This window comes from Prionailurus viverrinus, chromosome C2 (genome assembly GCF_022837055.1).
Source record: "Prionailurus viverrinus isolate Anna chromosome C2, UM_Priviv_1.0, whole genome shotgun sequence".
In the NCBI taxonomy this organism is placed as follows: domain Eukaryota; kingdom Metazoa; phylum Chordata; class Mammalia; order Carnivora; family Felidae; genus Prionailurus; species Prionailurus viverrinus.
This window is the reverse complement of record NC_062569.1, coordinates 52,329,724-52,351,988: the sequence shown is the minus strand read 5'-3', so window position 1 is coordinate 52,351,988 and position 22,265 is coordinate 52,329,724. Positions and strand designations below refer to the sequence as shown.

Below are 22,265 nucleotides of genomic sequence, written 5' to 3'. Positions count from 1 at the left end.
TGAGAAACACTACAATGGATAGAAATTTTTAAAAATATTTATGGCTTCTTTGATGGCAGTTAAGAGTTAGCAACTCAATGGCTGAGAATAAATTATGATAATCCAAGATTGCCCTCAAAAGCAATAGAAATGGACCCATTTGGAACCACACATAATTAAGTCATAACTTACAAAATAGTTAAGTTTAGTAAGTTAAATGTGCCAAATAAAAGAGAGTAACTGTCAGAATGAATTTTTTAAAAATCCATACAGGCCTGCCTCAAGAAACAAGAAAAATCTCAACTAAACAATCTAACCACATCTAAAGGAACTAGAAAAAGACATACAAAATAAGTAGAAGGAAAGAAATAATAAAGATCAAATTGGAAATAAATGAGATAGAGACTAAAAAGACAATGGAAAAGATTGATGAAACTAAGAGCAAAATCAAAAAACCACTACCAATACTAAGAAAAAAAAAAGAGAGCACAAATAAATAGAACCAGAATTGAAAAAGAAGTTACAACTGATACCAAGGAAATACAAAAACTCATGAGAGATTATTACAAACAATTACATACCAATGAAATGGAAAGTCTAGAAGAAATGGATAAACTCCTAGAAAAACACATTCTTCTAAGACTGACTCATGAAGAAATAAAAAATAAGAACAGGCTGATTACTAGTAAAAAGACTGAGTGTTTAATCAAAATACTTCCAACAGCAAAAGTTCAGGACAAGACAAATTCACAGGTAAATTCTACTAAACATTCAAAGAAAATTTTAACACCTATCCTTCTCAAACTTTTCCAAAAAATTGAAGAGGAGGGAATATTTCCAAACTCATTCTGTAAGGCTAACATTAATGTGATACCAAAGACACCACAAAAAAGAAAATTACAGGCCAATCCCTGATGAACATAGATGCAAAAATCATCAACAAAATATTAGCAAATTCAATTAAACAATACATTAAAAGGATCATACACCTTGATCAAGTGGAATTTATTCCAGAAATGCAAGGATGGTTCAACATCTGCAAATCACTGTTATACAAATATATTGATAAAATTAAAGATAAGATCACCTGATCATCTCAACAGTTGTGGAAACAGCATTTGACACAATTCAACATCCATTTCTGATAAAAAAGCCCAACAAAGTGGGTAGAGATAGAACATACTACTACAACTTATAAAGGTCATATATGATAACCCCACAGCTAACATCCCATTCAATGGAGAAATGCTGAAAACTTGTCCTTCATGGTTAGGAACAAAATCAGGATGCCCCTTATTCAATATGGTATTGGAAATCCTAGCAATTAGGCAGGAAAAAGAAATAAATGGCATCCAAATTGGAAGGGAAGTAAAACTGTCACTGTTTCTAAACAACATGATGTAAAAAAAACTTTAAGGAATCCACCAAAAAGCTGTGAGACCTAATAAATACTTTAATTAAAATACTTTACTTTTAAAAAAGTTGCAGGGTACAAAAGTACAAAATCAATATGGAAAAATCTGCTGTGTTTTTATTCACAACATTCACTAACAATGAACTATCACAAGAGAAATTAAGAAAACAATCTCCTTAACAACTGCATCAAAAACAAAACCTAGTAATAAATTTAACCAAAGAGAAAATGACCTATATACAGAAAACCATAAGACAATGATAAAAAAATTCAAACAAATGGAAAGATATTCTGTGCCTAATGAATTGGAAGAATTAATATTGTTAAAAGGTACACATTACACAAAGTAATGTATAGATTCAATGCAATCCCTATCAAAATTCCAATGACATATTCCACAGAAATAGAACAAACAATCCTAAAATTTGTATGAAATCACAAAAGATCCCAAGAGCCAAATCAATCCTGAGAAAGAAGAACAAAACTGAAGGCATCATGCAACCTGATTTCAAACTATACTACAAAGCTATAGTAATTAAAAGAGTATGGTATTGGCACAAAAATATAAACATGTATCAGTGGAACAGAATAGAAAGACCATAAATAAACCCACACGTTTGGTCAATGAATTTACAACTAAGGAAGCAAGAATACTCAACATGGAAAAGACAGTCCCTTCATTAAATGGTACTGGAAAAACTGGACAGTCACATGCAAAACAATGAAACTGGACCACTATCTTATACGACACACTAAAATTAACTCAAAATGAAATAAAGACTTGAACATAAGACTTAAAATCATAAAATTCCGGGGCGCCTGGGTGGCGCAGTCGGTTAAGCGTCCAACTTCAGCCAGGCCACGATCTCGCGGTCCAGGAGTTTGAGCCCCGCGTCAGGCTCTGGGCTGATGGCTCAGAGCCTGGAGCCTGTTTCCGATTCTGTGTCTCCCTCTCTCTCTGCCCCTCCCCCGTTCATGCTCTGTCTCTCTCTCTGTCGCAAAAATAAATAAACGTTGAAAAAAAAAATTTTTTTTTTTAATCATAAAATTCCTAGAAGAAAATGTAAATGGTGGTAAACTCTTTGACTTTATCTTTTTGTATTTGACTCAAGAAGCAATGGCAAGAAAAGCAGCAACGAACAAATGGAACTACATATGCACAGCAAAGAAAATCACTGACAAAAATAAAAAGGCAACCTACTGAATGGGAGAAGATACACATATTCAATAAGGGTTTAATATCAAAATATACAAAGAATTCATACATCTCAATAAAAAAAAAATCTGATCAGAAAAACTGGCTGGAGATTGAATAGATATTTTTCCAAAGACGACAAACGATGGCCAACATGCACATGAAGAGATGCTCAATTATTGCTCATTACCAGGGAAATGCAAGTCAAAACCACAATGAGGTATCACCTCCCAACTATCAAAATGCCTATTTTTTTTTAATTTTTTTTTTAACGTTTATTTATTTTTGAGACAGAGAGAGACAGAGCATGAACAGGGGAGGGGCAGAGAGAGGGGAGACACAGAATCAGAAACAGGCTCCAGGCTCCGAGCCATCAGCCCAGAGCCCGACGCGGGGCTCGAACTCCCGGACCACGAGATTGTGACCTGGCTGAAGTCGGACGCTTAACCGACTGCGCCACCCAGGCGCCCCTCCAAATGCCTATTGAACAAGGACAAGAAATAACAAGGGTTGGTGAGGATGTGGATAAAAGGGAATGCTTGTGCAATCCTGGTGAGAATGTAAGATGGTGTAGCCAGTAAACAGTGCAGAGGTTCCTCAAAATATTAAAAACAGAACCACCATAAAATCCAGCAATTTCACATCTGCATATTTTTCACAAGAAAACAAAGACAGTAATTCAAATAGATATATACATCCTATGTTCATTACGTCACTTACAATGGCCAACATATGGAGAAAATCTAAATGTCCATTAATGAATAGATAAAACGTGTGTGTCTATGTGTCTGTGTGTGTATATAGTGAATACTACTCAGCTTTAAAAAAGAATGAAATCTTGCCATTTATGACAACATGGGTGGATCTTGGGAATATTATACTAAATAAAATAACTCAGAGGAAGATAAATATAGAAAGAAATATAAATATAAATATACATAAATATAGAAACAAATAATATGATTTCACTTATATCTGGAATCTAAAAAGCAAAATAAACAAACAAAACAAAGCTTATTGATACAGAGAAAAGATTGGGTTACCAGAGGGAAGGGAGGTTGGAAATGGGCAAAAAGAGTGAAGATCAAGAGGTACAAACCTCCACTTATAAAATAAGTAAGTCATGGGGATATAATGTACAGCATGGGGACTATAGTCAATAATACCGTCTTGCTGAAGCTAGCATAATGTTGTATCTCAATTATACTTACAAAAACAAACAAACAAACAAACCTCATCAGGACCAGGAAAAAAAAGTTCCATTTCTCTGAAAGAAACTCTTTTCAAAGATAATGACACGAGAATGGCAAAAAGAGAAAAAAGAAAAGCATGTAAACGCAAACACTGATCAAAAGATATCTGGCTTGGCTGTATTAATATTAGACAATGTTCACTGTATAGCAATAAAATAGCTGCAAACAAAGAGGGACATTATACAATGATGAAAGAGTCAATTCACCAAAAAGATTTAACATTCTTAAATGTATATACACCAACAACAAAAAAACCCTCAAAAATACACAAGCAAAAACTGAATGGAAAAATAGACAAACCCAAAATTACAGTTCAAGACTTTTCTTCTAAATAACAGCTTTGTAAGTTCACTGTTTTCAAGTGTCCAATTCACTGGTTTATACTGTATTCATGTTGTGTGTTAATCACCTCTACGTTCATCCATGCTGTAGCATTTATTATTAGTACTTCATTCTTTTTATTTTTATTTTTTTTAATTTTTTTTAACGTTTATTTATTTTTGAGACAGAGAGATACAGAGCATGAACAGGGGAGGGGCAGAGAGAGAGGGAGACACAGAATCGGAAGCAGGCTCCAGGCTCTGAGCCGTCAGCCCAGAGCCCGATGCGGGGCTCGAACTCACAGACTGCGAGATCGTGACCTGAGCTGAAGTCGGACGCTTAACCGACTGAGCCACCCAGGCGCCCCGACTTCATTCTTTTTATATTGCCAGATAATATACAATTACAGTTGAGCTTTAAACAACATGGATTTGAACTAATGGGCCCACTTATATAAAGGTATTTTCTTTTAATTCCAGTTCCAGTATGTTACCTGTTAGCATAGAGTGTTATATTAGTTTCAGGTATATAATATAGTGATTCAACAATTCCATACATTACTCAGTGCTCATCAAGACAAGTGAACTCTTAATTCCCTTTGAATATCTCACCCATTTCCCCACCCCCACCTGCCAGTAACCACCTGTTCGTTGACTATACTTAAGAGTTTCTTCTTTGGTTTGTCTATTTTTTCCTTTGTTTTGTTTTGTAAATTCCACATGAATGAAATCATATGGTATTTGTCTTTCTCTGACCTACTTCTCTCACTATTTTATATAAATACCATTATATTTTCCAGCTCTTGCAAAGAATAAAACTCCATTCTTTTTAATGGTTAAATAATATTCCATTGTGTATATATACCACTTCTTTATTCATCTACCGATGGACACTTGGGCTACTTCAATAATTTGGCTATTGTAAATAATGCTATAATTAACACAGGAGTGCATGTATCCTTTTGAGCTAGTGTTTTTAGTTTCTTTGGGTAAATACCCAATAGTGCAATTACTGGATTCCAGGGTTTTTCTATTTTTAATTTTTTGAAGGACCTCTATACTGTCTTCTACAGTGGCTGCACCAGTTTGCATTTCTACCAACAGTCCACAAGAGTTCCCTATCTCCACATCCTGTCAACCTATGTTATTTGTGTTTTTTTTTTAAGTTCATTTATTTATTTTTGAGAGACAGAGAGAGCACACATGCACGAGGGAGGGGCAGAGAGAGAGGGAGAGAGACAGAATCCCAAGCAGGCTCCGCAATGTCAGCACAGAGCCTGACATAGGGCTCAAAATTATGAACCATGAGATCATGACCTGAACTGGAATCAAAAGTCAGACACCGGGGCGCCTGGGTGGCGCAGTCGGTTAAGCGTCCGACTTCAGCCAGGTCACGATCTCGCGGTCCGTGAGTTCGAGCCCCGCGTCAGGCTCTGAGCTGATGGCTCAGAGCCTGGAGCCTGTTTCCGATTCTGTGTCTCCCTCTCTCTCTGCCCCTCCCCCGTTCATGCTCTGTCTCTCTCTGTCCCAAAAATAAATAAACGTTGAAAAAAAAAAAATTTAAAAAAAAAAAAAAAAAAAAGTCAGACACCTAGGTGCCCCCTGTTTTTTGTTTTAAACATTCTGACAGATATGAGGTGATATCTCATTGTAGTTTTGATTCATATTTCCCTGATGATCAGTGATGTTGAGCACCTTTTCATGTGTCTGTTGGCGATCTGTATTACCTTCTTTGGAGGAATGTCCGTTCACGTCATCTGCCCATTTTGTAATTGGGATATTTGTTTTTTTAGTGTTGAATTGTATAAGTTCTTTATATATTTCAGATACTAATTTTTTAATAGATATGTCACTTGCAAGTATCTTCTCCATTCAATAGATCTTTTTTTCTTGTTGTTTGTTTCCTTTGTTGTGCAGAAGCTTTATTTTGTTGTAATGCCAATAGTTTATTTTTGCTTTCGTTTCCCTTGCCTCAGAAGACACATCAAGAAAGATGTTGTTACATCCAATGTCAGAGAAGTTATTGTCTGTGTTCTCTTCTAGGATTTCTATGGTGTCATGTCTCACATTTTGGTCCTTAATCCATTCTGAGTTTATTATTGTGTATGGACCAAGAAAGTGGTCCCGTTAAATTCTTTTGCATATAGCTGTCCAGTTTTCCCAACATCATCTGTTAAAAAGACCTTTTTCCATTGCATACTCTTGCTTCCACTGTCAAAGATTAATAGACCATATAATTGTGGGTTTGTTTATATGCTTTCTACCCTGTTCCATTGATTTATGTGTCTACTTTTGTGTGAGTATCATACTTTTCTGATGACTACAACTTTGTAGTATAGCCTGAAATCTGGGATTGGGATACCTCCAATTTTGTTTCTCATTTACAAGATTGCTTTGGCTATTCAGGATCTTCTCTGGTTCCATACAAATTTTAGAACTGTTTCTTCTATTTCTGTGAAAAATGCTGCTGGTATTTTGCGAGGGATTGCATTAAGTCTGTAGATTGCTTTGGGTAGTATGGATGTTTTAACAAAATGTGTTCTTATAATCCAGGAGCATGGAATACCTTTCCATTTCTTTGTGTCATCTTCAATTTCTTTTTTTTATTATTGTTTTAAATGTTTATTTATTTTTGAGAGACACAGAGACAGTGCAAGCTGGGGAGGGGCAGAGAGAGAGGGGACACAGAATCTGAAGCAGGCTCCAGGCTCCAAGCTGTCAGCACCGAGCCCAATGAGGGACTTGAACTCATGAACCGTGAGATCATGAACTGAGCTGAAGTTGGCCGCTTAACCGACTGAGCCACCCAGGAGCCCTTCAATTTCTTTCTTCAGCTTTTATAGTTTCCAAACCACAGGTCTCACCTCCCTGGCTGAGTTTATTCCTAGGAATTTTATTATTTTTGATGCAATTATAAATGGGATTGTTTTCTTAATTTCTCTTTCTGCTATGTCCTTATTAGTGTATAGAAATGTAATGGATTTCTGTATATTGATTTTGTGTCTATACCTTGATTGTGATGAAAGTTAGATGACTGTATAACTGTCATATGACTGTCAAAACTCACAGACCTACATATCTAAGAAGTGAATTTTACTGCATGTAAATTATACCTCAATAAATCTGACATAAAGAAAAACCTAATATAGAAAAAAGACATATTTGAAAATTTCTAAAAACAGTTATCAATGGTAAATATTTAAGTCAGATATTGCTTCAACTTCTGAAGCACACATCTTGTGATATAACTTCAGTGTAATTGCTTGGGCTTAGGTTAAGCCATGATAATTTTTCAAATTAACTTTGCAGATGCAAATATACTGGACCTAACACAACTGATTGATGGATGACATTTAAAGATCTTCATTTAAAGAATAAATAATCAAATAATTACTTTGTGTATGTGTGTTTACACAAAAGCACTACTCTTATTTGCCTAGACAGCTTTGAAAGATGAAAACATTGTTCTTCTACTCGTATCTTTCATTCTTTTGGTTGAATGGATTTAACTTCTACGTAGTCACAATGTAAGTTGTAACTCGGCCTTATTCCAAATGTACATTACTTCTCAAAATTCAACATCTAACAGTTTCTTTTTCTAATGTAGAATGACCTCCTTTATCTTTCTCAAGAAAAAGAAGCTAAGACTCCAACATTACAACCAAACTGATTTCATGATCTACTTCCAGGTGGCCTGCCACAGGCTGGGATATCCACAGGGGCTAAAGGCTGCAATTTCAAAATCTCCTACAACAATTCAGAAAGAATTAAAACAGCAGCCTTCATTGTTATATTTCCCTAACTGCACTTGCTGTGTTAGTGATCATCACATATGTAACAGCATTTAAAAAGTGCTTTGTGTTTATACCCACAAGGTCCAATCTCTGACATTCATTCCAATCTTTCTGTAGTTATATGCAATCTCAAAAACCAAGGACAATATCCTTAGCACTAAATGAAAACATTAACCCCAATGACACCATCTGGAGTTTTTATTTTGGTATATACCTTCAATGTCTTGAAATCTAAGCCACGTTAACAACACTTACGTGAATGGAATGTATTACAACTTACTCTGCTTTAGTGGAAAAGGGTACCCCATAACTACATCATCCAAAAAGACATATGTTATTCCTATCATCTAACTATACATACTCCACTTACTAGGATATTAAGAACAGTTAAGCCAGCCTTTTAAAAATTGTCCTAAAATATCACATTAGTATATAAAAATAAATCATCATGCACATATCTATTTCCCAATCTTTGCTGTTTAATCAAAGGAAGTTAAACTTCTGCTGACCAATACTTATCTAATATGTCAAGCATATATTATGACTTCTACCAATCCGTTCTATTTTGGAGATGCCACTCCAATACTCACTAGACTGGGAAGAAAGCCTATGAGAATTGAATAAACTAGATTTGAAAAATATACATATTGAACAGATTGCTTCTATTTGGATTACTATCATTCATATCTGGGATACTCAAGGTGCTTTACAATGAGGTATAAATTAGAACTACAATGAGTACTTACAATCAACAGCATAGCTTTTAGGAGAACTGCTTGTTTTTAGGAAGAAAAGAAAGACTTGGATAAAACTCCAAGTTTATTCCCTCTGCATTTCTCTAACAATAGTGCGGATTTTTTAGCTTACAAAGCCATACACAGCCAAACTGAAGGCAAATACCAAAGCCTTCAGTAAAAGATCTCTATGGAATTGTATACTTAAGTCTAGTCATTTGCCCTATAACCATGTACCAAATCAACAGGGTAGATGATACCAATTAAGATCCTGAAATAAATCAGATGAGGCATGAAGAGTCATCAATGAGAAATGGAATTTTAATCAGTATTCAAAATATAAATTCTAGAAGTGACATTCAGTTTTTTAAGCAACTGATGCTAAATGTTATTAACCATAATATGACTGATAACATTTAAAGTACAGAAAAAGATAATGGAAGTTATGTACACTTGGTAAAAAATGTTGTCTGAAGACTTTAATGGAGGTGATGTATATATGTATGGGTACACATGCACAATTAAACCAGGCATGGAGTATTTTCTTATTTTTATGATACCAAAAATTAAATTTTATCATTTTTAAATGCTTAAAAGCTGGATTTACTACCTAGAAACAACATCTAAAACCATCTCTACAAATATTTCCATACTTACTATGATCCAAGTAAATACAGTGTTGAATAAGATAGACAAAGATACATACAATCTGGCAATTTACAAAACTTTTAATTACAAAATTAAAAGCTCTTTATTCAGATTAGGTATAGACTATGAGTGCTAACTGTAGGGCTATTCTGACCCTCATGAGAAGCAGAGAATACTTCATGAAGGAACTGACATCTAAAGTGAGCCCAAAAAAATTGAATGGAACTGGCAAAAGACATGGAGGGAAAAAAAGAGGAAAAAAGAGAAAGGCTGAGAAAATAGCCTTTCAAAAGACATATAAGTAAGAAAAAAGTGGTAACTGAGAAACCAGTAATCATAAGTATCAATAAGTAAGTTTGTGTTGTTAATAAAACATACCATTTATTGAGATCCTACTCTATAGTACCAGCCTTCTTAACACCCACTGCTTCTAATATTTACAGCTTTTCATGATCATAATCCTCATTTTACAGAAGAATAAATTTAAGGCTTAAAGGGAATAACTTGCCTCGTCAGGGAAAAAACTTTAAATGACTTGAGATGGTTAAAAATTACTTGGTATCTTGTCCAGGGTGCCTTTCTGAGTTATCTCTGCCTTTCTGCTTTTCTTTGTCTATTTTTATTTATTTATTTTATTTATTTTTATTTTTTTTTAATGTTTATTTATTTTTGAGACACAGAGAGAGACAGAACATGAGTGGGGAAGGAGCAGAGAGGAGGAGACACAGAATCTGAGGCAGGCTCCAGGCTCCAAGCTGTCAGCACAGAGCCCAACGCAGGACTCGAACTCACGAACCGTGAGATCATGACCTGAGCTGAAGTTGGCGTTTAACCAACAGAGCCATCCAGGAGCCCCTTCTTTGTCTATTTTTAAATTTCAGAAATTACAGGGGCGCCTGGGTGGCGCAGTCGGTTAAGCGTCCGACTTCAGCCAGGTCACGATCTTGCGGTCTGTGAGTTCGAGCCCCGCGTCGGGCTCTGGGCTGATGGCTCAGAGCCTGGAGCCTGTTTCTGATTCTGTGTCTCCCTCTCTCTCTGCCCTTCCCCCATTCATGCTCTGTCTCTCTCTATCCCAAAAATAAATAAACGTTGAAAAAAAAAAAATTTTAGAAATTACAGGTAATTGATAGCAATGCAAATGATTATTTTCCAGAGATATGCAAATAAATTTTGTCCAGTGGAGTCATGACTGATTTCCATCCTGCATGTGAAGATTTTGAAGATTTTTTTTTTTAGGTTTATTTATTTGAGAGAGGGAGAGAGAGATAGAGAGAGAGAGCGAGCGAGTGAGCATGAGTGCACATGAGAGGGTGAAGGGCAGAGAGAGAGAATCCCAAGCAGGCTCTGCACTATCAGCACGGCACTGTCACCACAGGGCTCTATGTAGCGCTCGGCCTAGGGCTCAAACTCATGAACGATGAGATCGTGATCTGAGCTGAAATCAAGAGCTGGATGCTCAACCGACTGATCAACACAGGCACCCCCACCCAGCATATGGAAAAAGCCAGTTTGACTCTATGAAACAATTTTGTGTCCCATATTCCTGGTGGCATAAATATGTGTCTGCTCTCTGGATTCTCCTTGAAACTAATGTCACGTTTTATGGTTCCCTCATTAATTAATGAGTTGCAGAATACCTCTGGCATATTTTTACAAATATTTTTATAAGTCATGATTTTACCTTTTTAAAAAATTATTCTTTAATACCTCCAAAGAGTCAGAATTTGAAGTTGGCATGGATTCTATATGGTTCCAAAGGCAAAGTTCCTTTCATTACACACAACTCACTACTTTCCTCCTTTTATTCTTGAATATTTATGCTAACACAAATTTTTCTAATACCTCTTATAAGGGTCTCACCAAATTTTTTATAGCTCATGTGCTGAAACATACTAAAAAGTCCAGAGTGAGGCTACTTTCAGTCTCTCACTTCTTCGCATAACTGTGATTCCTGAGTCTCCCGTGGAATGAAAAAGGAAAATAAAAATACCTTCTCTCATTCCAAGGCTTTTCACAGCTAGGCAATCACAAAAAGAAAGAATGAACCTACAATTCATGCCATTTAATGCTCTATCAGGCATAATTCAAGTCGAATCCCATTGGGCAAACTCTGGGATAATTAAAATGTACTGATATAATGAATAAGAGAAAGGTGGTGACTTGGGGGAGAACTTCTAAAACCCTTGCCTCCTGCTTTTGCTGATTATTCTTTTTGTTATGTTAGATTCCCTTTCTTGACCTCGTCTTTTTGAAAAAATTACAGATTGTTTCTGTTGAACAAAACTAATACCTAGTGGCAAACCTACACAATAGAAATTGGGTGGTAAGTTTTATTGCTGTAAAAAACACCCAACAACATAAAGGGCCACTGTTAAGGTATTCATTCAGTTCACAAGGAAATTGTAAAAAAATTAATTTAAAAGGGAAGAAAAATCCAGTGCACACATTTATATAAAAATGTACTTGTTTACTTGCTTAACAAAATTGACAGTACGAAGCTTCCTTTGCATGTTACAATGACATGTGTTAAAGGTATACGCTTCTTTCGAACCAAACATTTACCCTTCGCCACTGGTGAAAGGCAACAAGATCTCTTTACAAAGTCTCGTCTTTTTCAATAAATTTTGCATGAAAACATGTTATACTGGCACAAAGTTGCCTGCTGTCACATTCGAAGTGTGATAAATGTTTAATGAAAACAACACCACACAGCTTGGTGTCAGACAACAGCTATCACACAGCCCTGCTTTGATCCAAACAGACACTTAAAAGGAGTTCTAAGCACGCTCTGCACCACAGAACTCTATAACCTATATGCAAATAGGGGTAAATTAGCATAAATGACTTCCTGCTGCATAAAGAAATAAGAGGTAAGGAAAAATATGACAGCCTCTAAGAGTATGTAACTGCTGTCAAAACTCAGAGTCCAGCATTCCCAAATCACTTCCAACATCTTCTGCCAAGCACTAGGTAGGAAAAATCTCATCAACAGAAACTTAGTACATGAAACTCTACAACTGAAGACTCTGGAACATTGCCAGGTCAAAGCCATAACCAACGTATATCTATAAAGTGTGATTACTATGTAATACTAGATTTCTTAGATACACTGCTTGCAATACTTCTAGCTTTTTAAATATTGTTATCCCCATTTTACAGAAGAATAAATTAAGGCTCAAAATACCTTGTTCTATAAGGAAAAAAACATATAAATGATTTAAAATGAGTAAAAATTATTATTTCTACAAGCTAATTTAACTTTCCCAGAATCTAAATACCTTACCATTCTTTTAAATGTATGGGTGTGTGTGTGTGTGTGTGTGTGTGTGTGTGTGTGTGTGTGCATAATTCAGAATACATGTTCAAAGACAGTAATTTCTATGAACAAAAAGTATATGCTGCTTCTGTTGGTATGATTTCTGTACTTCTAGTCTATAAAGACATACCAGAAATAGTTTCAATACAAGCAATGTAAATTGCATAGTAAACTTTTTAATGAAAGATTTTATAAATAGGTAACATACAAGCTATATTTGAAGCCTGATTTCACTGCTGTCCCAGTGGCTTCTAATCTATTTTCAGAGAGATTTAAAGACAATTGATTTAGTGGGAGTCACTCTTCAATATAAGAAATTCTATTTAAACATATTCCCCTTCCATTACCCACCAAAAAGAACGTTTCAGTTGTTCAGGTATGGCTTTGTATGCTTGGATCAGGAAATACTTACCTCTCTTTAAAAGCACAAAGCTTCAGAAAGTTATATAAAGAAAGAAAAGAAAAAAAGTATAAACTCAAATGTTGGAGCAAAATATTCCAGAAGTTTTGATGGGCACATTTCTGAGACCATCCATTTATCCATCTACAGAAAAGGCAATAAGAGGATAACTGAAAACCTTTCATGGTATCACATCATAAAGGAGAATACATTCAGGAATACCTAATCAGGTTACTGATGAATCCTAGATTACTCAAATTAAGAAAGCACTTTACTAGGCATAAATCCTGATGAAAAATAGACTTCAATCCAATCCATCCAAATCCTACTCTTAAGGATAGCATTAGGATTTAAAATATATAGGAGAATGTCACTGGTGGTAGTGACATATTTATTCACAACAAATTTTTCACAGAAGTCTATAAAAGCCAACTATACTTTATGGAGTTTGATCAAAATGTTGCTAAAAGACGCATAATATGAATCCACAGAAGACTCAGATGGGGTGTATGACGTTCACAATCATCAGATCAAGCTGTAATTATGATATGCCATAATAAGTTTCATATTTCTGATTTTTGACTCGCAGTAATAGTGTGCTTAACAAAATAATGTTAAGTGTCCAATTTCAACTCAATAACTATTATCAATAAAATTTGTTTTCATATTGCAAAGACATGTCTCCATAAAGTAAATACAAATATCTAATAATATGATAAATATTTTAAGTTTTAAAAATTTGGGACAAAAGCTAATAATAATAATAAAAAGCTATATCAATGTTTAAAGATAAAATATTCTTAAAAACTGAATTTTATAAATGTAAAACATTAAAAATTAACATCATTAAACCTTTTCAAAAAAATCTAAGACAAGGTTCAGTTGGTGTCTTTCTTAAATTAATCTTTCACATAATATTATAAGGAAAAACACCTTTTAGTCCCTATAAACTCCCGATACCCTCCCAGCTTTTATTCAGCCTTCATTATTCAGTAGATTAATAAAATGAATAGATCCATTTACAACAGTATAAGATATAGTCATTCAAATGTCCTAGGAATTCCAAGAACTATATTTAATTCACTGCTATATTTACAAAATTTTTTTTAGAATTATCTAATTATCTTTTTCCTCAAAAGTTTAATAAAAGACCTCTTCCTTATTATTAGGCTCATTAATTCCTTCTTGAGCATTCCTTTCTCTCCTTTTATTTTTCCCAATTTAAAAAATTATAAAATCATAAAATCCTTTACCATTATTGTTCTTACTCTTCTTACTTTGTACTCTATAAGCATATGCTCTATGTTGTATCGATTTTCATATAAAACTGGTATTTTCAAACTGGATTGATAAAAACAAAGATTGTTATGCATAAAGAAGCAGAAGTATGCAAGTTGTTATTTTCTCTTATGTGAAGAAGCAGCTAGGTTATTTAGTATACTCTAAATATGTGCCACTGGTTGCACAACCACAACGAACTAATATAGAAGTCCTAATTATATGGTTTGTGAATTTTTTTCCTTTCTCTCCACCTAGGTTGTGTGTGTGTGTGTGTGTGTGTGTGTGTGTGCATGAGTGTGTGTGAAATCATTTGGCAAGAGACAGGTAACAAAATAATCACAGAAATAAATTTAATTAAGGGCTAGAAATTTTGCGTGTTTATTAAATATAATTAAATGTAATTCAAATAAATAGATGAAATGTTCTATTGTGGGAAAATAAGTAAGAGAGAGGGAGGGAGAAAGGAAGGAATCGATCTTTTACTAATGACAGATTTCTGACCTGATCAGAGAAAAATAAGGCACAGAAAATTCTTTCAGTTCTCTTTAGGTATTTTCTAGGGCAGTTTAAGCTATAGCATTAATTACTTAATCTCATTATATTCTCATCATCAGTGATTATGGATTACCAAGAAGTGAAGACAATGTACTCTAAAGAGGCAAGTTGCTGTTGTCAGTAAACTTGAATGAGAAGCCTAACTCTGCCATTTACTAGTTCTGTGATCACAAGTTTTCATCTATATGAAGGATAACAAAAGTACCTATTTCATGAGGTTATTATTGAAAACTAAGTAAGATAACGCATGTCAATTGCTTAGCAAAATTCCTGATACTTCGAAAATATATTTAAAATGCTAGAGACTTAGGGGAGCCTGGGTGCCTCAGTCGGTTAAGCAACCGACTTTGGCTCAGGTCGTGATCTCATGGTTTGTGGATTCGAGCCCCCATTGGGCTGACAGCTCAGAGCCCGAACCCTGCTTCAGATTCTGTGTCTCTGTCTCTCTCTACCCTTCCCCCACTCATGCTCTCTCTCTCTCAAAAGAAATAAATAAACGTTAAAAAAAATTGTTTTAAGGTTAGACACTTACTATGTCCACTGTAGATAAAGCCTTTTGTTCATACCTCAGATAGACCTGATCGTATCATTACCCTACTTGCAACTTCATTGGCTTCTCACTGCCTTTAGAATTAACTTCAGACTTGGGGCGCCTGGGTGGTTCAGTCAGTTGAGTGTCTGACTTCGGCTTGGGTCATGGTCTCGCAGTTCATGAGTTTCAGCCCCACATCAGGCTCATTACTGTCAGCACAGAGCTCGCTTTGGATCCTCTGTCCCCCTCTTTCTGTCGCTCCCCTACTTGTGCTTTCTCTCTCTCTCTCTCAAAAATAAATAGACATTAAAAAAATTTAAAAAAATAATTAACTCCAAACTTAACATAACTTATAAGGTACTCCAATAATCATCTCTCACCATTATTCCTCTTCAACTCTAAACTAAGCCTCATTAGACTTTAGTTCCTCAAACATGCCATACCCCCCTGCTTGCCTGTCTTTCATAGGAAGTTCATTTTGCACATACATTCTTTCTCATCTCTGAGATGAGTGTATACATCTCTGGTGTATAAACACCACTTCTTCTGAGAGATCTTCCCTCATATGCTAACTAGTCTGGATCAACCAGCTTATTGTTCATGGAAATACCTTGCAACCACAATGTTGCAATGTTCATCCTCAAGACTGAGGATGAAAGCCAAGATGCTGAGACTGGCCTTTTGGAAGGGTAAAACGGCCCAGATCTGCTTACCTCTAAACTCTTTGTTATATTAGCAAGGTATGTGCTCATGGTTTAAGCTAGATGCTGACAAACTACAACCTGTGGGCCAAATCTAGCCAGTTGCCCATTTTTGTAAGCAAACTTTTATTGCAATACAGCCATATCATTCATTTAACATTATCTATGGGCTGCCTTTGTGTTAAAAGGACACGCTTCGGTAGTTGCAAAAGAGACATATGGCCTAAGAAGCCTAAGTTATTTGCCATCTAGCCCTTTACAAAAAATATGCTGTCCTTGGTTCAAGCTACTATTGGTTAGGTTTTGTTACTATGACCAAAAGCATCCTAACTCATACAATGTTTCCATAACTTCCTAGTGAAACATCCATCTGATTTCACTGTAATTACTTATACATCTTCCCTTCTATCTATGCTTATTCTGCCATCTGCATGAACTCTCCAAGTAGGACTGGCCTACTATCATGTTCCTATTACCAACATACTACTTGACAAATAGAAGGCACATAAATATTGTTGACTGAACAAGCAAACGAATTAATGAGTGTATATATCAAAAGCCAATCAATATTTATTAACAAGTAACATGTACATTAGGTACTCTAAATGATAAAAAAGAGATAAGATACATTCACTGCCCTGAATGGCTTAAAAACTCAGGTTTAGGAAATAAACATGTAAAAAAAAGAAAGATAAATTATTTCTGAAGCGAAGCAGGTACATATGTACATATATAAACACTACCATATTAAATGTGTACACTGACCTAAAAAAATTCTGATTTTAGATTATACCAAAAGGTAAGAATTTGGTGTCCTCAACACTGACCAGGAGAGAAAATATCCCGATATAACACCACTCTATATTATGGTCCACTAAAACCATGGAAATTACTGAATCAAGCTACTCACAGCTTTTTAACATCAGTTCCCTGAGCCCTTCAACTGACACCTATTGTGGGTTTTCTTTTTTTTTTTTAACATTTATTTATTTATTTTGAGAGAGAGCAAGGGGGAAGGGCAGAGAGAGAATCCAGTGCAGAGCTTGATGCAGGACTCAAACTCATGAACCGCGAGATCATGACCTGAGCTGCAGTTGGATGCTTAACTGACTGAGCCACCCAGGCACCCTGACACCTCTTGCTTTGACCTTGCTCATTACCTTTGTTGAGATTTAAAAAATAATGATGAATACAACATTATTACCTTGTAGATCTATCATCCAGAATTCAGTCTTTTGAACATAATGAACACTGAGTCTAACCTGTAAAGCTAGCTGACCCAGATCTCCAAGATTGATGTTAACCATATGAGAATCTTTCCTGAAACCACCCAACCTCCCTTTTTTATCCATGAACTCAATTTTCTTACCTTTAACATCCCCAAAATAATGCTCTACGTAATTTCAATTTTGTACAACTGTATAATTATTCTGGTGAGGTGGAAAGCAAAAATTTAATGAGTAGTAAAAATCATATTCAGTCTTCTCATAGCCATGTACTACCTAAAGTGTAAACCAAAAGGAAAACGAAAAAAGAACAAGGAGCAAAGCAGTTCCTTGACTGACATAATTTATTCATCCTCAGTCAGTATCTTCCAGTCTTAGAAACCTATTCTGTGTCCTCCACATCTATCATCCTCCTGACTTTCTCCTTTTACCAACAGATTTCTCCCACATCCTCTCTGATCTTAATTACACTCTACCACTTGAGCTAACACAGCCTTCCTAGCCTTATGGCCAGATATCCAACCCTATCTCCTCTCCTATAATATTCAACAACCCTTAAAACTAGAAAAAGACAGAAGTTAGAATTTTGCAGGAGCACAACTGGTCTATGTGCATTCACGGTTGTGAGGTGATCAGGAAAAAGAAAGTCATATAATAATGTTATCCTCTTCCAAAATCCACCACAAATTTATCATTTCAAGGAATCTGGCAGGTTTAAATAATATCACTAAATCTGAAAATAAGAAATTAACAGACAACTGTGAAAAAGGATGACATGAGTTCCACATTCTTTAATAAACTTAATTCCTCACAGAATCAAGATCTCAAGGAACTACATTCAAGACCCTGAAAAGTTCTTTAACACTGAAAACTGATCCATAAAGAAAAACATTTTTGTACTCAAGTATCACAGTGAATATACATGGGGCGTAGAAAGACTCACAAAGGGGGATAAATTCCAAGATGTTCTACTTCATATAATAAAAGACCCCAATGTCAGTTTTGAATAAAATAACAAACTATAATTTATACTTTCAACCAAGATTTTCTTTCATTTTAACATCTTCTAATAAATAGGTATGAATGGATTCCAACCTCCAAATGTACAAAGCTAGAATAACTGGTTAATACCAACTCTGGAAAAAATAAATTCTGGGCCTCACACACATACACTCATTCTAATAAACACACACCTTAACAGTGACCAAGTCCCATTCTACATTGAAAGAGGCCTAACCAATAGTAACATGGTTATTAACATGGTTCTTTCCCTTTGTTTTACCTTTACCCTTTTCCCCTAACAGCTTTACAATAAATTAATAGACATTTTTAATCATGAGCTAGTCTTTAAATTTTAAATTCATATTCATGATAAGGAAATTGAATATAGAACTCTCCTAAAGAATTATGTAAATTTTCCTTTATTGACATACTAAGCTTTGATAGTGCCATTTATTTTGTGCTTCTAAAGCTTGTTATGTAAGTATTAAATGAAAAAAGGAATACAAAGGAAGAACAGTAAAAATCTGAGATAACCATTTTGATTTTATCCTTTCTTCTTTATCTACAGTATTCTTCTATTTTATCCTTCTAAGAAAAACCTCAGAGAATGAAAATTCAGTTTGAATATTGCCATGGAATCACTGAGTCATCAGTGCTTAAGATTTACTTCAACTTACCCACGTTTGATGTTGTGTAATTCCTTGTCCTTGCATTTATCCTTCTCTTTTTCTCTTTTCTCCTTATCTCTGCCTTTACGTCTTTCTCTATCCCGAGACCGACTACGGGTTCTTCGGTGACTGGACCTTTCACTGCTTCGACTATGAGAACGTGGACGAGGTCTTGACCTAGACCTATAATAAGTAGAGTTTATTACATTCATTTAAATTATATTTTATATTATAAAATACAAATACTCTTTAAAACTATCTGAAAGAAAAGGATTTAATTTTAGCTATGGATTTAGTAACTAACTGTGTGAAGTAAGCATCTGTATAGGATTCTTTATGAATAAGTACACTCAATTAAAATGACATGAGGGAGGGGTGTCTGGGTGGTTTGGTCGGTTAAACAGGTTAAAGCATCTGATTCTTGATTTTGGCTCAGGACACAATTTCATAGCTCGTGGGATGGAGCCCCATGCTGATAGCACTGAGCCTATTTAGGATTCTCTCTCACTGCTGTTGTTTAACATAGTGTTCGAAGTGCTAGCATCAGCAATCGACAACAAAAGGAAATCAAAGGCATCAAAATTGGCAAAAATGAAGTTAAGCTTTGACTTTTTGCAGATGACGTGATATTATACATAAAAAACCCAAAAGACTCCACCGAAAGTCTGCTAGAACTGATACAAGAATTCAGCAAAGTCACAGGATACAAAATCAATGTACAGAAATCAGTTGCATACTTATACACTAATAATGAAGCAACAGAAAGACAAAGAAACTGATCCCATTCACAACTGCACCAAGAATCATAAAATACCTAGGAATAAACCTAACCAAAGATGTAAAAGATCTGTATGCTGAAAACTATAGAAAGCTTATGAAGGAAACTGAAGAAGATATAAAGAAATGGAAAAACATTCTGTGCTCATGGATTGGAAGAATAAATATTATTAAAATGTCAATACTACCAAAGCAATCTACACATTCAGTGCAATCCCAATCAAAATTGCACCAGCATTCTTCTCGAAGCTAGCACAACCAATCCTAAAATTTGTATGGAACCACAAAAGACCCCGAATAGCCAAAGTAATATTGAAGAAGACCAAAGTGGGAGGCATCACAATCCCAGACTTTAGCCTCTACTACAAAGCTGTAATCATCAAGACAGCATGGTATTGGCACAAAAACAGACACATAGACCAATGGAATAGAATAGAGACTCCAGAACTGGACCCATAAAAGTATGGCCAACTAATCTTTGACAAAGCAGGAAAGAATATCCAATGGAAAAAAGAGTCTCTTTAACAAATGGTGCTGGGAGAACTGGACAGCAACATGAAGAAGAATGAAACTAGACCACTTTCTTACATCATTCACAAAAATAAACTCAAAATGGATAAAGGATCTGAATGTGAGACAGGAAACCATCAAAACCTTAGAGGAGAAAGCAGGAAAAAACCTCTCTGACCTCAGCCGCAGCAAATTCTTACTTGATACATCCCCAAAGGCAAGGGAATTAAAAGCAAAAATGAACTTGGGACCTCGTGAAGATAAAAAGCTTCTGCACTGCAAAGGAAACAATCAACAAAACTAAAAGGCAAATGACAGAATGGGAAAATATATTTGCAAATGACATATCGGACAAAGGGCTAGTATCCAAAATCTATAAAGAACTCACCAAACTCCACACCCAAAAAACAAATAATCCAGTAAAGAAATGGGCAGAAGACATGAATAGACACTTCTCTAAAGAAGACATCCAGATGACCAACAGACACATGAAAAGATGCTCAATGTCACTCCTCACCAGGGAAATACAAATCAAAACCTCACGCCAGTCAGAGTGGCTAAAATGAACAAATCAGGAGACTATAGATAGATGCTGGCGAGGATGTGGAGAAATGGGAACCCTCTTGCACTGTTGGTGGGAATGCAAACTGGTGCAGCCGCTCTGGAAAACAGTGTGGAGGTTCCTCAAAAAAATTAAAAGTAGACCTACCCTGTGACCCAGCAGTAGCACTGCTAGGAATTTACCCAAGGGATACAGGAGTACTGATGCATAGGGGCATTGGACCCCAATGTTTATAGCAGCACTTTCAACAATAGCCAAATTATGGAAAGAGCCTAAATGTCCATCAACTGACGAATGGATAAAGAAATTGTGGTTTATATACACAATGGAATACTACATGGCAATGAGAAATAATGAAATATGGCCTTTGTAGCAACGTGGATGGAACTGGAGAGTGTTATACTAAGTGAAATGAGTCATACAGAGAAAGACAGATACCATATGGTTTCACTCTTATGTGGATCCTGAGAAACTTAACAGAAGACCACGGGGGAGGGGAAGGGAAAAAAAAAAAAAAAGGTTAGAGAGGGAGGGAGCCAAAACATAAGAGACTCTTAAAAACTGAGAACAAACTGAGGGTTGATGGGGGGTGCCCATGTAGGGCAGCTAAAACTCCAATAGAAAACGTTAGGATTTCCAGCCAGAAAAACCAATAGAAAGACTCAGGGCAACCATTGCAAAAGGAAAATGAAAGGGGAATCCTGAAAGACTGAGAGGAGGGAGCCACAAATTCTAGATGTATATACTCTACTCAAATCTTGGGCTAAACCCTACATTTTGCAAATGAGGGAACAACTCCAAATAGCTAAGGGTAAAAGAACTAAAAATTTCAAATGCCCCCAGAGAGACAGGATTTTTGCAATTTTAATTCAACTAAATTTCGTGCTAAAACAAACAAGTAAACAAAAAATCAATATTTTTTGAAGAATATAGCAGAATCCAGACTTTTCAAAATATGACACTCACCATGTCCAGGATAAAATTACTAGATAATATAACAAAGCTTGAAAAATGTGATCCAATCTGAAGAGAAAAGATAGTCAATAGAGATTAACCCTGAGATGAGCCAAATGTTAGCAATAGCACAAGGATTTTAAAAAAGCACTAACTATGCTTGCAATAAATACGGAAATCTCAGCAGGAAAACTAGAAAATGAAAAAAAAGTAATTCAATAACTAAAATTCTATAACTAAAAAATATAATATCTGAAATTTAAATTATGCTGAATAAGATTAAAGTCTACTAATTAGTAGTAACAGAGGAAAGAATCTGTATACCTGGAAATAAATCAATCAAAACTACCCAAACTAAAGAACTAAGAGGAAAAAAAAAAAAAAAAAAAAAAAAAGACCGTCAATAAGAAAAACAGATCCTCCAGGATCTCCATGACAATATCC

At 35.3% G+C, this 22,265-nt stretch overlaps 1 protein-coding gene across 1 annotated transcript in view; it reads right to left on the bottom strand.

The window, feature by feature from the left end:
* Positions 1-22,265, bottom strand: part of RSRC1 (arginine and serine rich coiled-coil 1) — a 427,744-nt gene that overhangs the window by 294,938 nt on the left and 110,541 nt on the right. Inside the window, exon 4 of the mRNA XM_047875829.1 lies at positions 19,028-19,201. Coding sequence (XP_047731785.1) covers positions 19,028-19,201 — 174 coding nt within the window. The remainder of the gene's footprint in view (positions 1-19,027; positions 19,202-22,265) is intronic.